The sequence below is a fragment of the Tachysurus vachellii genome, chromosome 26, assembly GCF_030014155.1.
Source record: "Tachysurus vachellii isolate PV-2020 chromosome 26, HZAU_Pvac_v1, whole genome shotgun sequence".
In the NCBI taxonomy this organism is placed as follows: Eukaryota; Metazoa; Chordata; class Actinopteri; order Siluriformes; family Bagridae; genus Tachysurus; species Tachysurus vachellii.
The window spans coordinates 10939883-10956022 of NC_083485.1; the positions used below are offsets into that span (position 1 = coordinate 10939883).

General features: G+C 40.2%; 1 protein-coding gene across 9 annotated transcripts in view; it reads right to left on the bottom strand.

Moving 5' to 3' along the window:
- Positions 1-16140, bottom strand: part of LOC132840697 (RIMS-binding protein 2-like) — a 90118-nt gene that overhangs the window by 13236 nt on the left and 60742 nt on the right. For 5 of the 9 annotated variants that reach the window (XM_060862591.1, XM_060862596.1, XM_060862594.1 and 2 more), the window contains exons 7-24: positions 15907-16050; positions 15083-15166; positions 14814-14903; positions 14546-14668; positions 14140-14244; positions 13372-13422; positions 11858-11890; positions 9107-9284; positions 8447-8524; positions 5796-6004; positions 5461-5567; positions 5157-5266; positions 4067-4888; positions 3834-3985; positions 2927-3400; positions 2468-2854; positions 1897-2055; positions 56-149 (exon numbers count right to left, since the gene is read on the bottom strand). In XM_060862591.1, the coding sequence (XP_060718574.1) occupies positions 56-149; positions 1897-2055; positions 2468-2854; positions 2927-3400; positions 3834-3985; positions 4067-4888; positions 5157-5266; positions 5461-5567; positions 5796-6004; positions 8447-8524; positions 9107-9284; positions 11858-11890; positions 13372-13422; positions 14140-14244; positions 14546-14668; positions 14814-14903; positions 15083-15166; positions 15907-16050 (3400 nt within the window). The remainder of the gene's footprint in view (positions 1-55; positions 150-1896; positions 2056-2467; positions 2855-2926; positions 3401-3833; positions 3986-4066; positions 4889-5156; positions 5267-5460; positions 5568-5795; positions 6005-8446; positions 8525-9106; positions 9285-11857; positions 11891-13371; positions 13423-14139; positions 14245-14545; positions 14669-14813; positions 14904-15082; positions 15167-15906; positions 16051-16140) is intronic. The other 4 variants (XM_060862597.1, XM_060862592.1, XM_060862590.1 and 1 more) reach the window with 3 other exon arrangements.

Genomic DNA, 16140 nt, shown 5'->3' on the forward strand with positions numbered 1-16140 from the left:
AGAGGAGTTTATTTAGGGTAGAATCCATAAATAAGAAGAGTTGTGAGCATACTACCTCTAGGTAATCTGGTCTCCGATCTATTTAATTTTGGACTGATGTCTTTGGGGCCGCACCAAGCTGTTCTTGAATCTGCTAGACCTTCAGCCTCCTGAAGCAAGCCACACACATGGACATATGATTAGTACTTCACACAGTACAACTACATACTCTTGCAGATATTACATGCATGCTGAAGTACAAGGACACACGTTTTCACACTAGTGCCTATGCATACACAGTGATGGCAGGCTGCCTCACAGTTTCAAGCACAACAAAAGCAGCAGTTAGGGTTGTTTTGCCTACAGACACATGCAGGCACAGCCTACAGAAGGGGTGAAAGGATAGCAATGCTTCCATCAGGTTTACAAACAACCTCAACAAGACTCAATATCTGAGGCTTTGAAAGACATGAAGTTTCTTGTCAAGTTTCCAACGGAGAACAAGAGGACACAAGGAAGTAAACCATATATAGGGGTCCGAACAGTGGATGTCTCACTATATGGCATTTTTTCCTTCACAGGACACAGGACAGGGACATAGGGATCAGCGCTACAGACATGGATGACTATGGGATAAGACAGATGAAAAGGTGCAGGCCTAAACCTTTTGCATAGAATGATCCATGATGTAACGTGTGATATCTGCACTGATAGAGTGAGAGTAACAATATAAGGAAGCCAAGGATGCTAATTAAATCTACTTAAAATAGTTGGCATCTGGTCATAAGGATGTGGGTTTGCCATCACTTTGGGGTGCAAAAGGTTTCAGCCATCTCCATTAAGCAGGGTTAATCCCAAGGGGAGTTACAGTTGCAGAACTAATGATGCAACACACCCATTGATGGTGACCAGATTCCATGGTGGTAAGTGTATCCTTTTTGGTCTGTCTGGAAGATGAGGTGTGGTGGTAATCATGGTTTCCACCCTCCACCCACCATTCCGAGCTCATCTGCTCCACCACAACCTCCTCAGGGTCTAATTGTGATGCCTCATCATCATTATCTGTCCCGTACTCCACATCTATCTCCACAGCAGGGGTCTTGACGTGGCAAACTGTCCTGCTGAGCATGTACGGCCCTTGTCCTTTCACACCTGAGGTGGCAAGGTGGGAGGTCATGTGGCTGCGAAGTAGGGCTTCTCTGCGCAGTCTGTCACGTTCTTTGTGTGCCAAGTAAGCACGCCGCGGTGTCACCTCCCTACTGCAGGGACCAACATATAGGCTACTGTCTGAATCAAGGTCCACCTCTTCATCATCTTCGTAGTTGGTGGTGTCCACCGTGTTGATGGAACTCTTTCCAGGTTGAGGCCGGCCCTTTGTGGTCCCTCTGTTCCTTGCTGTTTTTGTTTTGTCCCCACATGACTGACACTTTTCAGAGACAGGCTGGCAGAGAAAGTGCCCTGTGGTTGGAGACTGCCTGCAGTGAGGCTCTGATTCGCTATTGTCCTCTTCCTCAGTCACCTCAGGGATACTGAACAGCTGTTTATTAGCAAACACCTGTGGATGGAGTTTCAGGATGTTCTCCAAGACTTCCTCATCACTGTCAGCCTCCCACCCCTCTGGCTGAGGCGCAGATGCACAGTATAAACAATCGGGGATGTAGCAGTTCATTAAGTGAAGAGTGTTTGAGTGTACAGGCCACACACAAAAACATAAGTAGGAAAAGTTGACATTGGAGAATTTCAGAGAGAAAATATAGACAAAAAGAAAGCAGAGGAGACAATTAGAGCAGCAAAAGGGAAAGAATACAAAGAACATCACAGTAAAGGCTAAATAACTGCAGATTACTACTCACATCTGAAAGAATGACTGAAAATTTACCATCATTATAATGTTTGTATGTATGTATTTTTGCTCACTCTGCCTGCAGGTCCCGAGTTGTAAGTCTTGGGTGTTGCGTCAGCGGCAGTCTCGGAGTACAAATCTTCCTCCTCCTCCTCCAGGATATCGGATAGGTCTGAACGGCTGCTCTCCACATGATAGTCAGGAGGAGGGTCCATCAGACCTCCTGCATACACCTGCACCAACCCAATAAATAACATTCATTAAGTCAATTTCATTAGACGTTCATCAAATACACAGTAGCTTTAGTAAATTTAGATGAAATACAGTATGTGACAATGGCAAGGGAAAAACTACCTAAAACAACACGTGAAAAAGAGCTTGAGAAGAACCACATTCAAAAGGAAATTTATGTGGTTTAATTTTTTGTAAAGTATAAAATTAGTTTTAACACAAAATGTAGTGTTTAAAGTTATTTTTCATATAAAATAGTATTCTTTTGTGCAGTATTGCATTTCTTGGTTTTAACATGTCAATGATAGCTGCAACTGTTAATTAAGGCTGTTAATTTTTAACCAGCGTACCGACTAAGCAGTGCAGAACTGCATGTACAGGTAAAGCTTTGCTGTTCCTGTATAGCCGACAAACCTTAGTTCTGGGCACAGGTTCAGGCCGCAGGAACTCTTCAATGGATACCAAACGAGTGTTCTCCCTTTCACCCTCTGGCTCCGACTCTACAGGTGAGGGGTTAGGTGGCCGCAGGGGATGTGTATCAGGCACGTCAAGCACATCTGTCCCAGGTACCATGACTTTGGGCATACTTGGAGTGGGTGATGACTTGTGTGGCAAGGGGTCATCCAGAAAATCAGAGACAGAAGTAATGGAGCGTTGTAATGGCCTAGGGCTTTCATGATCTTTGCTAGACTCCAGTGTTTTAAGGGCTAAGTTGGGTTGTGCTGGAGGTGTGGCTGTGTGCATGGACACTGGGGCTGGCACAGGAGTGGGCACTACATTTGGTACAGGTACAGTTTCCTGCTGAAAGAGAAGGCATTTGAAAAAAGAAGTATATAAATGTAATAAACATACACCTTTGCACTTTTCACCCACCTGCACATTGGCACTGGTACCAGGAAGTGGCTGTCTCTCCTGCGCAGCCACAGCTGGATTTGCCCATGCCTCTACATATGAGGCAGTAAGCAGAGGGGCATCATTGGAGGCAGCTTTGGGTGTGTTGGCATAGACGTCCCTGATGGGAGAAGGAGGATTTGCATCTACCATAGAGCTGTGTGGTATTGTGGACATTTTGGCAGCAGACAGAGAGGTGGCACAGACACTGGGCTCCTTCTTGGTGGCACCAGTGGTTAGGACACTGGAATGGGCTGGCACCAACTGGCAGGGTGGCATGGAGGCCCCTGCCATGATGGCAGGCAGCTTGGCAGGCACATTCACAGGCGTTGAGTCGGCTGACTCACCATGAGGAGACATGGTGCGTACAGTGATCTCGTGGGCTGCTCGAAGCATTTCAATCTGAGAAGGACCAATCAGAGCACTTCCCGCTGTGGGCGAGGACACCTCCAACATCTAGGAAGAGGATAAAAGTGTGCAAATAAAAAAAGAAAGAGAATTCCTGGAAAACCCATTAGCCTTTGGCATCTGGCACACTGTGTTTAAAAAATGCTTTCACAGCTAAGCTTTCATTGTTATTGTTGCATAAACACAAGTGTCTGTGTATTTATCATCCTATTATTTCAACACAATATATCCATATATCCCCCTATACATATCCCACATTATCTATTATACTTCCACATAACAACCGTCCATACATCCAAACAGCTCTCCATCCTTTTTCTATTATATATCATCCATCTACAATATCCCCACTTAACACACTATTATCCATCTAGTTATCCAGCCATCTATCCTCATTGTATCTTCACTTATACTGGTACACACACCTATTTCCCCCTTAAGCATCTTCTATTATCTATATACAGTTAAAATTAAAAGTTACCTTCTTCTTGTCAGCATATATGGTGTAGCCGGTGACACGGACACCGTTGGAAGTTCCAGCAGCATCTATAGTGACTGGGAGCCAGCTGATTTGAGCAATCCCTGGGGTTGGTCCCTGTTCCAGCTGCACATCCAGAGGAGCATCAGGAGGACCTTGAGGGTTGATGTTTCAGGGTTAATGACTGATGTGCTATTTATTTTACATTCATTGCCACTGGCTATTCCATACATTACCTGCAGCAAGTGTGGTGAAAGAGGTGAAAGCACACTTGCGTTCCTTTGGCTCGGATGGCAGCTGAGCCTCCACCTCCACACGGTAGTGCAGACCGGGCATAAGGTCACCAAGGCGCAGTGAGTGTCTGCCAGCCTGCAGCAACTCACACAGCTCACCATTCAAAGAGACTGCATGTGTGTAATTGCTGTTGCTAGGCAACCAGGAAATACGTGCTGAAGTGGCCATGATGCGTTCTATTCGCAGCTGACTGGGGGCTGCGGAAACGTCCTTTCCTACCAGCATGCAGCAACGCAATGGGTCTGAGGTACCGTGCTCTGTCACACTCTGCACAGCCACATGGTGAGTCTTAAGACCTGTATCTATCTTCTCTAACACAGCCTTGGTTGGGCTCCCCATGGGCACACTGAGACGGAGCTCCTGGTCCACATAGACATTGTAGCTCTGCACTGTCACTCCTCCTGCAGGTGCCTCCCAGCCTAACACTATGCTCTTAGCTAGCTGTTTGATGAGAGTCAACTTATGAGGATGAGGCACGATGTGAGACTCTGTGTCATCCTCCAAGTCCAGATCCATGTCCAAGCCATTGACAAGTGGTATGGTGCCAGTTTTGCTCATGTCACTGGTAGCTGAGACCTCTGTCCTGTCTGTGATGCTGTGGCCTATGCGTACATGCTGTGGATGTGGTCTCTCTGACATGCTGTGAATACTGCTTTCCAGGAAGGAGTTGTGGGAAAAGTCAGTGGCTTCATGCGCCTCGTCGTCTGAGACACGCTCCACAAAGTTTGATGGGACCAGGCCTCGACGGCCGTCCATCAGTTCACCTACAGCACATCATAATAGATGTCAAAATCATTAATGATCTAATAATATGAGGGCCTGCTGACTTCAAGAGAAATAAATCTAAGATTCTTTTTTGAGGAAGGCACTTACATCAGATGGGGGAATGGGGCAGGGATTCAAGCTAATTTCATAAATTTCAGATTTAGATTTATGTCAATGGCTCATCAAATGAAAGAATGCAAAACTTTGAAGGTCTGAGTATGCCATAATGAATTCACATAAAAGAAATCACAAAAAAAGTGAAATCACCTTCATAGAAGCCGTCATCATCCATGTCTCCGTACACATAGATGTATTCCCCTGCTGTGAGGGGCAGCTCCACCTCTGGATTATCATTTGGGCCATCATACGGATTGTAGCTTCATTAAAGGTATTTTTGTGTTTATGATGACATGTCAAGAATAAAATTAAAATACAGTTCAAACTGGTTCCATTTCAATGCAATCCAAAATAGCTGACGTACATTTCATGCATTCTAACAAATACAAAAGAAGTAGCACAAAGACACTGTTCATCACATTATGCAACATGAATTGAGAGATGTGTACTGTACCTGTAACGAGCAATAAACACCTGAAGCTTTGCAGCTCCTCGACTGGCTGGGAAAGGAACAGGGGACACGTCGATGTCCAGTTCCTCAACCTCACTGGCAGTGTCCACCTAAATCCCAGACCAAATGTGAAATAACTTAATCTGACAAGTGTAACAATATGAAAGAACCAACAAATCTTGCATACAGTGAAGGTTGAATAAGGTAGCGGGACAAGGAACTTGGTTACACTGCATTTAACAGAGAAACTGTTAATGCAATTTAATCATTCAGGTCAGGGCTAACATGGCTACAAGCAGGGTGAAAAAGACTGACTGTGCGCATGGTGTCTGCCTCACCTCGTGAGTTGGGCTGGCTTTGCGTGAGGTTGCGGCTGATTTTGGCGACAGGTGCGTGTTTTCAGATTTGGGTGGAGATGCGCTGGAGGTGGAGGCTGACTTGGGGTTCAGCCTGGGCAGCTCACGGTGTTTGGCGCCTGGCGAGCGTTCGCTCTGCGACAGACCTGCTGAGTATGACGCTGTACCAGCCCGAATCACAGACGCCAAATCTGTCAGGAAGATGACATGTAAAGTAAAGAGAAGAAAAAGAGGGATGAACAGGAGAACGGAAAGAAAAGGGTAGAATGTTGCTGTAGATGCCACAGATTACCACAGACATGCTTTTGTGCGGGAAAAAAAAGTTCAAACAGAATAATGGTGAATGACGTCTACAACAACTGATGTGTCTGTGTCATGTGTAAAAATGGAAGGAGTTACCAAAGCTGAACGACTTCAAATGTTTTCCTTTTTAGGCCAAGTGGCAGAAGCAGTTTAATTATTTAAGCAGTGGATTAAAAAAAAAAAACTAGTATTTAAATTATTTAAATATTATTTATTTAATTTTATAACTATATTCTACACACATGCATTACACACATTAGTTCAGATTCATTATTTGTTTGTATATTTACATCATCTGTATAAAAGAAACTGTTATCTTATTTTCAGCATTTTTTTTTAAAGCCTTCTTGGACACAATTATACACACTATACACTCTCCTTACATACTGGACAACTGAGCACCATCCACACACTTTGCTAAATATCCAGTAGACGTCTATTAGATATTCACTTGGCATAATGTGTAAACATTATTGCTTGTTGCACAATTATTGCCACCCTCAGTGTCATTGGGTTGTGCTGCAGCAATGTTGTTGGACTTTTACATTCAACAGTTCTTCTTAAATACAACCAAATCGAAATTCGTTTGAAAATGTCATGCATCAATTATAGTTGTTTCACTTGTCGTGTAAAGGAGCAAATAGCTGTGACAAGCTTATTTTAATTTGATTAACATAACATGGTTAATCTAGTCATCTGTGGGAGAGACAGCAAGAGCGAGATATTGTGCACAAGTATGAGAAAGTGTGTTGCGATGCATGTGAGTACAGATGTGTGTGAGAGATGTGAGAGGGTGAGATGGAAATAATGTCAGAGATGTATAGCTTCAACCTATCGCTGAACTCACACTTATGTAGGGCGTGTGACTCAGACTGTGATAAAGTTCATAGGTCTAGAGAGTACGATCATCATCTAAGGACCATCTATCGTCATTTCATCAAATACATCGAGTCTCTGTTTCTAGAGAAATATGTTCTGTTTCACCAGAACATGTCTTAATGAATAAGGCTCAATTCTGTCATATCGCCGTTAGTTAGTACATTCTTTAAAATTGTGTTAGCTATAGAAGTATTTACATTTTGACTAACTACAGTTTCTCATCATCATCATCATCAGAACAAATAAACAAAACAACAACAATAACTGGACAGTACAAGCCCACAAGTGACAACACCAGCAATCACTACATGGCCACAAGTGTCAGGATCCAGCCCGGACTTTGGCCACGTGCTTTTGTTTATGTTCTGTGTTCACGTGTCTGCCCCACCCTTGTCTCTTCCTCCCCACCTCTGCACACCTGTTCCTTATGTGTTAATTGTGTTGTGTATTTCACCGTGCTGCAGGGTACTAGTCTGGTCATGTCTTTGGTTGTCATGTCTTTGTCCCTGTTTCATGTTTTTTAAGTTAATAAATTTGTTTATTTTACGCTATCCTGCATTTGGGTCTGTTTTTAGCCCCGCGTCCCTGACAACAAGGCATAAAACCACAAGTGACACAAGTCCGTAAAAAAACCCTTTTTCTGCAAGTCTGTTTATTGGTGCAGTAATACGGCATTAAAAAGTCATGCCTCATGCTTGTAAATTAACTAGTTAGCAGTAAAATGTTTTGTCATTTTCTTTTTCTTTCTTTCTTTCTTTCCTTCCTGCCTTCCTTCCTACCTACCTACTTGCATCACCCAAGCAGAGAAACATCCAGTTAAAACTTTTCTTGGTTCCACTTTACTTTTTATATCAATCTTTCTGCAGCAGAATCACTAGATTACTTCTCTTTTCATTGCTGGCTGGTTTATGCCAGATGTCTTGTCACTAATCTCTTAAATATGGATCCAAAGCATTATTTTGAACATAGGTAGTGTGATCAACATTAATTACATGATCATGTACTTTCAGCCACATGCTTAACAGTATGTGAGGAAAAAAAAAACGACAACAGGGAGTTGAAGCGTGAACAGCAAAAAAAAAAAAAAAAGGATCAGGAAAGCATCAGTGGTAAGTCTAGACGTATTCCCACATGCAGAGGGATGTATTAATGGAAAGAGAAAATGCACAACCCTAAAGCGAGGTAAAAGCTATCTAATAAAAAAATAGCCTTATAAGCTGGACACCAAAAACAGTGTTACATGACGAAGAAACAGACAAAGCGAAACCTTGACCATAGCAGAACCATGGCAAAAATAAACCTATCATATTAATTAACGCACAGCCAGATGACAAAAACAGAAAACGCTAACAAGCACGTAGCCAGTGAGTTCAGTGTCATTAAAACAGTGAGTTTGGGTCAGCCATGCAGGAGTTCCAGCCTCCTGATGAGAGAAACATGACCCTGAGTACCCTGCTCAGAGACGTCACACAGGGCCTCGTTACCCTCCAGACTCCAGAAGGCGATGTCATCCCATGAAGCACTAGTGCCTGGAGAGTAGAAGAGCCAACGATGGACACAAAAGAATAAAGAGAAGAGAAGAGGATAAGAAAGAGAGAGAAAGAGAGACAAAGCACGGAAAAAAGACGAGTCGCAAGAGTCATATCAAATGCATATGAGTGAACAGACAGAAGAAAAGATGAAACCTGAGGACAATGTCAAGCAGATACTTCCAGAAAACTGGAAGTATGTTCACTACATAAAAAAAAAAATCCATTTATTTTCTATACTGCTTATCCTTCACAGAGTCACAGGGAGCCTGGAGTCTGTCCCAGGGGACACAAAGCACGGGACATCCTCAGAAGACTGCTAATCAGTCAATCAAACACACACTCTTTCACACCCTTTCACACTATGAACAATTTAGAGATGCCAATCAGCCGACCACACATGTGTTTGGACTAAAAACTACATGGTGAACATGGGATTGTAAATTTATACTCTTCATCATAATAATATGAGACAGACTTATGATCCTGTCTTATATTAATATGTAACATACTTTGTACAGAAGTGTGATACGATGAGCGGCATTGATGTGTGTGAAGTGGATTAGATTAATGTCTTGTTACCGGTGTCCGTGGGCAGACTGAGGCCGTTGGGAAGTTGTGTGAGGCTGGTGCACAACAGTCCAGGAGCTGACAGATCGATCTTAGAGGCCTGCAGCCGGAATTTGTCCAGCTCCTGAGAAAGAAGACTGAACTGCTCGCCCTGATTACGGCATTTCTGCTCCAGATCTCGTACCTTCGTCTGTTAGTGTACACACACACACACACACACACACACGCACACACACACAGCAGATAAGGAAGAATTATCTACTCAGATAAATAGTGAGATTCCTGCATAGAGGATAAACGTGTGTGCAGAGTGCTACTGATTGTTATCTATGATAAAAAAAAATCATAATAAATAAATAAATAAATAAATAAATAAATAAATAAATAAATAAACAAACAAATAATATTAAAAAAATCTTTAAAAAATATTTTGGCATATAATAATATTATTTGTAAATAATATTTATTAAATTAATTGATTGCCAAATAAAACATACAAAGGTACATTTTACTTTACATTAAATAGAAATAAAATTTAAAAGCTCACTCAAAATTATTTAGTCAGCATTAAACAAAATCTATCTATCTATCTATCTATCTATCTATCTATCTATCTATCTATCTATCTATCTATCTATCTGTCTGTCTGTCTTTTAATTATTTTTTAATTTATTTACTTATTTAAGTATTTCAAGACAAAAAAAATTTGACCATTAAAATGAGCTACATAAAAATCTGTTTTGTTTTTTTTTTTGTTTGTTTTTTTGGTTTTTTTTTTTTTTAGGGGAATTTTGTATTATTCTTGTATGATATAAGCTCAAAACTTTTTTTTGAGTGAATATCAGGTGATTATTAGGATGTGAGAATAATGAACTGGCAGTGTTCATTTCTGTTAAGTAGTGAACTAAAAACAGTTGGTGGTAAAAAGAAGTTCTCAGCTGGTGAATAAATCAAAGCATCATAACAGATATCTTAGACATATCAAGGAGAAAAAGAGGCAGAAAAGCAAAGCGGTAAACAGGGAGCGGTTTGCAGCCATTTTGCCTTTTTGCTGAGTTTGTATTGCAGGGACAGAACAAGCACGTTGCTCTCAGGCCGAGAGAAACTACAGCTAGTTTCACTTCCGGGACTGCGGTTCAGCTTCCTGGCAGACACTGAGCAAACAGGGCCTCATCACACACACGCTTTTACACACAGTTCTAAAAAAACAGCCAGTTTCCTGTAACATATCACACCTAAGTGCGTGTGACTTAAAAGTCACCATCATATAGAAACTATTTCATTGTATAGCAGGAACTAGTCTAATCACTGTTTAAAAAATCCAGCTTTCAGATGTGTATTAGCTTACAAAAAAATAAACTAGGAAAAATGTATGATACCGACTCATTTGAAAATCAGAAATAAAATCCAATAAATAAATCCAAGCTTATGTTTCATATATACAAAGAACACAGCTTTTCCTCTCAACATTTTGCATTATAGGCCTTATTTGTAGCATCATATACTGTATACACAACTTTGTTGCAGTCATTTTTCTATTTTCCTAACTGCACATCCAGAAGTGTTTCGTTCCTCATGCTCCATTAAAAACTGCAAGTTTTGTGATTTATTTGAATGAATTTAGCAATTACTTTTTTTATTAAATAAAAAATGACAAATCTCTCTTTTTTATCCTTTCATAGAAATGTAGAAATGTTCTGTGAAACAACTTGGTATCACTTTGATACCAAAAATGTCCAAAAAAAAAAAAAAAGAAAAGAAAAAAAAAGACTTTCCTGTGGCCACAAAGTGCTGACACAGGAGACGCCTTCCATAAACGTTAAAATGTCTCCACACAGAAAATTCAAATGAAAACTTTTTCTTTTTTAAATAACAGCATGTTTTTTCATCCCTTTTTATTACGCATCTTTGAAAAGTCCTGGTGTTATTGTTACTATAGAAAGGATAACGTATAACGACAAAGGCGTAAATATAAACCGTGCATTTCCTATAGAGCTGCTGTTATTGAAAAGTAATGTGTTACTTCTGACCAATCAGATTCGAGAGTTCAACAGCGCTGTAGTGTAAATATAAAAAAACTGAAATAAATGACTTCAGCTATGATCGTCAATACAGAAGGTGGTTATGTTAAAGGGGAGATCACAATTTCACAATTCAACTGCTTTTTTTGTGTGTGGATGAGACCCAACTGGTATGCAATCACAGACATGTCTAAGAAGCTGAGTGTTTGGGAAAGGCAATAATGACTGAACTGCTTAGTATCAATACCTGCATGCAGTCCAATGTGTTCTGCTTGGCACACATCAAACAGTGAGAAACGGGATGTGGGAGAGAGAGAGAGAGAGAGAGAGAGAGAGAGAGAGAGAGAGAGAGAGAGAGAGAGAGAGAGAGATTCAGAATACACATGCATGTATGTCAAGTCAAAGGTCAACCATAGGAAAACAAGGCTTATGCTTAGTAGACACTGCAATTAGGTTCCAGCTTTGAAAAAAAAAAAAGAACCTGCTGAAAAATACGTTTGTTTACAGTATCAAAATCCCCCAGAAGCCATAGCACACAACTGGAGAATCTATTGATCTATTGATTTAAGACAACTATGAGTCAATCTGCTTGGTTTATTTTGAAATTTATAGAGTGACAGGGCCCTCTGGAGGGGAGAGATACTATACTCAGTCATTTAGTTGACAGCGAGAGTGAGAGAGAGAGAGAGAGAGAGAGAGAGAGAGAGAGAGAGAGAGAGAGAGAATGATAAAGTTAGTTTACCAGCTCTCTCAGCAATACAAACTGGATCAATCCCTACAAATGACACAAACCTTATGTAGACAATTAACAGTAAAACAACTCACATCACACACAACATTCATGCATCACCTATTGTACATGCACATACAGTGTTTCCTTTAGAAGAAAACGACCAAGATGTGCTAAGACGAAAGGACTACCTCATGCTACTTTTGTGTAACATTTGTATTATAATAACATACTGTCACTATAGTAACAATTAAATTAAATCTAATTAAAGCTAATTAAATCTAACCATGAGATATTAGTTTAAGATTACCTACAATAACACACACTTACTTATATAACAGCTCTAAAGTCTTGTCACGAATAAAACTAATCTTATAGACATTACTCTTAGTTATATGTTTATATTGTCCTACAAACCCGTAGTACGAAGTGGTTTATTTATTAAAGTCGCAGTATGACATGGTGATTCAATACAGAATTAATCTTGTATGAATGGCCGAAATATGATTTCACATTTTGACAACAAATGTTATTCTGTGCACCAAAGTCCAAGAATTGATTCAATTTGTAAAATAATTTAATGGAAAAAAAACATCATGAGAGAAAGAAAACTAATGTTCATTAAGATTTGGTCTTTGTTTTTCCAATGACCAGGTAAGGAAAGCCAAAAATGCAACCAAGAAGCCCAGGTTGGCTTGAAGCTCCCATAATACAACCACCACCATGCTTCACTGTTTTGTCATTGTGATTAGCAGCACTAGGTTTCTAAATTAAAAAAATTTCATTTTAGTCTCATCAGACCAGAAAACCCTCGACCACAGACTCTGAAATGCCTTTCGCCAATCTCTGAACAGGATTTTATATGTCGTGTCACTCTTCCGTAAAGCTCAGCTTTGTTGAGTTCTTATTCTCTTCAGCTACAACTGAACCTTGGTCACTTGGTTGCATCTCTTATTTGTTCACTCACTTTTAACAGTCTTTTAGTAACAACTTTATCGTGATCATAGTCAGGGAATACAAAACCTATCCTGGAAAAACAGGAAGGCGGGAATAGTGCTGTTTTTCCGCAAAATAAATCCTGTCGCAATTCCTTTCGGTATTAAAACACAGAAAAATCTGCTGTCTTCTTATGACACGTGAGACAATTAGAAATTTGATTAAACAACACATTTATGTGAACGCACACACACACAATATCTAGGTCAGACACTGAGTTAGCAACATGACTACTGAAATATACAGTAGGTCACAGTACAAGAGATAAATTATGCATATTAAAGTGCACTAGCTGCAAGAAAATCTTTGGTGTGTGAAATAAAGTGCACAAGAAAAGAGAGAGCACATCATCAGATATGAACTCTCTACAGTATTTATACTCTGTCTGCTGTAATGCCCGGGGAAACTGAGAAGAATAAATGGAAACGTTATCCATCAGTGGAGTTAATAATGTAATACATTGAAGCCAGATACACAACTAGACAGCAAACCAACCCGAAAAAAGCAAGGGTTTGATTTGAAATTCTCACCTCCAGCATCTGAACAACTCCTTCATGCTCCCTCTTAGCAAATAACTGAGCCTGATGGAGACAGAGCACACAGTCACAATAAAGCTACAACAATGAATAATGTGATATGAGGAAAACGTATGACGTGTTAGGATATCCAGGCGGATTTGTAAAGATTCAGATACATGAATCTTTGAGCCATTTAACTTGAAATAGACAAATTGTGTGTGATTCAAATCTGATTCATTTCTGGTGTTGGTTTTTCAAGTCAAGTCAAATCAAATTTAACCCTTTTAACCACAGGACAAAAAAATCTAATTTGCACCTGTTTTGTTATGTCTATGTTTAGCATAGAATTTCTTTGTCATGTCACACTCCACGGTGGAGGTTAATGGCTCCGAAGAAGAATTTTTACTTTTTAATTTTAAGTATTTCTGATTTCTGTGTTTATTCATAATCGTCTAAAATGTGAAGCTATTATCTCCAACCACTAAAATTCTGTGTAAAGTTATCACACTGTGGGAAAAACAAATATCTCACACTTAAAAGTCATCAATGTCCTGGCTCATTTCATATCAGACTTGTGGCCATAAAATAAATCAGTTGTTTAAACTGATTGAAAATGTCCCATAAGTCGTTTTTAATTCGGTTTCTGGTGTCTATACTAAATACAAATCAGATTTGGTCGACTGCAATGCAGACACTCGGTCTAAAAACTGCTGGATCTTCAAAATGCATAAGATTTTTTTTTTCTGAATGCAGGCTGGTGTGGAATATTTTGCGACAGACCCGCTGAAGTCGTTTGATTTCATCCTGTTTGAACTTGAGGATAGCCAGTGCCTGCTCATGTTCCAGTTCCAGCTGCTGCCTGCGCTCTGCGACCTCTCGCATATGCTGCACACACACAATCAATCAATACTAATGTATATAAAATGTACCACATGTATAATGTGCTATTTTATATACTGTAGTACACGATTTTGGTGTATTGGGTTTAGTGTAGTTGCATTTTAGTGGGATGAAGTCAAATGAAGGCATAACGATTTAAACATCACATTTTATTCCATTTGAGCTCTCAGAATATGATTAATGTTTTATTTGACAGATTATTAGGCTGTAGATAAACGTACAGCCGGGTTTTGGTCTGCCTAAGATTGATTCTTTTTAATCTAACGTGCCAACTACTGAGATTCACCTTTAGGACCTGCTCTAGGTTCTCCAGCTTGGCACGAAGTCTCTGGTTCTCCTCGAGAACTGAACTATACTGAGCGCTCACTGCAGAGAGCTCCTTCCTCAGCTCCTCATTCTCAACCTGAGACTGGGAGAGAGAGAGAGAAAGAGAGAGAAAGATAGAGTGATAAATAAGAAGCACATGATGGTGATTAATGTATACCAGTGATACACAATGTTGACAAGTTACTTGCACAATAGCAGCTTACACACACACCAGCTGGGCCACTGACCTGCTCAAGCAGCTGAGCCTTCCTCCTGAGGAGTTCAGCCTCCTCCGTTAAGCGTTCATTTTTACCGCGCTCATCCTCAAGCTGGCTCTCCTGTGCGTAAAAACAAAATAATCAGCCTGTTATTATTAAATCTTGTAATTGCACTCAAGTGTTCCTTGTGAAAAAGACTGAAAACCGACACCGTAGATGTTCTGCTGTCAAACCGATGTCTGTGTAACGTCAGTCGTGGTAAAATATGTTACATGAGAACATCATTCGAAAATGCTCACCAAATCGAGACATCTCTTCTGCCTCTTCCTTACTTCATGCTCGAGACCCTCACATTCTTTTCTCTTCTTGCTCAACTCACTTTCCTGTAACGAGAAAGAACGTACCCTGCTGTAGTAGCACTCTAATGACTAGAGCATCTCCAAGGGTCATCAACCTGATATCTAGCATTGGTTTATGTCACAGATAAAACAAAAGTGCAAACTGCATCATTTCAAATGATTGACAGGTGCATCACAATGCATGCAGGTGGACAAATAAAGCAATTGAATTCACTACAAAATGGTCTAACTCTAAATTTTACACTGACCTCTGACATGGGGAGAATTAAAACGCTTAGCTCTGTTTTATTATCCTAATTGTAGCATACACAGGCTTGGTTAAGCTACATTCAGGCATATGATAATTCTATCTCTGCAAGTCTACTGTGAAGTCGCCAGTAGACGTTCCTGTTACTGGTTGCCATAGTAATAAGGTAGTAATCAGCGGGTGAGTACTAAAATTAAATGTTCTGGAGGTGATTTGGTGTTTGTATAAATAATTTAGAAGACGGCATTTAGAAGATGCCATTATCCAGAGCATCCAGGCTCCCGCCATAGAGATATGGATATGGAGGTAGCCTGAAGCTCTATGGAGGTTCTGCTTGTTTGCTCCTTAGAAGAGCACATTTTAACTCACCAACCGAGCCCAACTCTTTAATACAATACTTTTGCATGATGTTAACAAATATGACCAAACCCTATGTAAATATCTAGACATCCTAGATGAGATCCATGTTTTCTACAATGCAACATATTTTGAAACCTATGCTCAGCATTTCTCTCACCAGAATCTCTATACACTCCTTTTGTGTCTGTTCTTCTGGATGGGTTGAGTTCCTGTCCTGCTCTGCAGTTACTTGTTCTCTAGACTCCTCCTTTTCCTCTCCATGGGTTTCCTTCTTCTTAACATGGACTTCATTAACTACAGGCTGTGGGGTTCATAGAAAAAGAGCTTCAGAACAAAAAAAGAAAAGAAAAGAAAAGTCCAGATGCAACGAAAATAAAATACAGTAACAGAG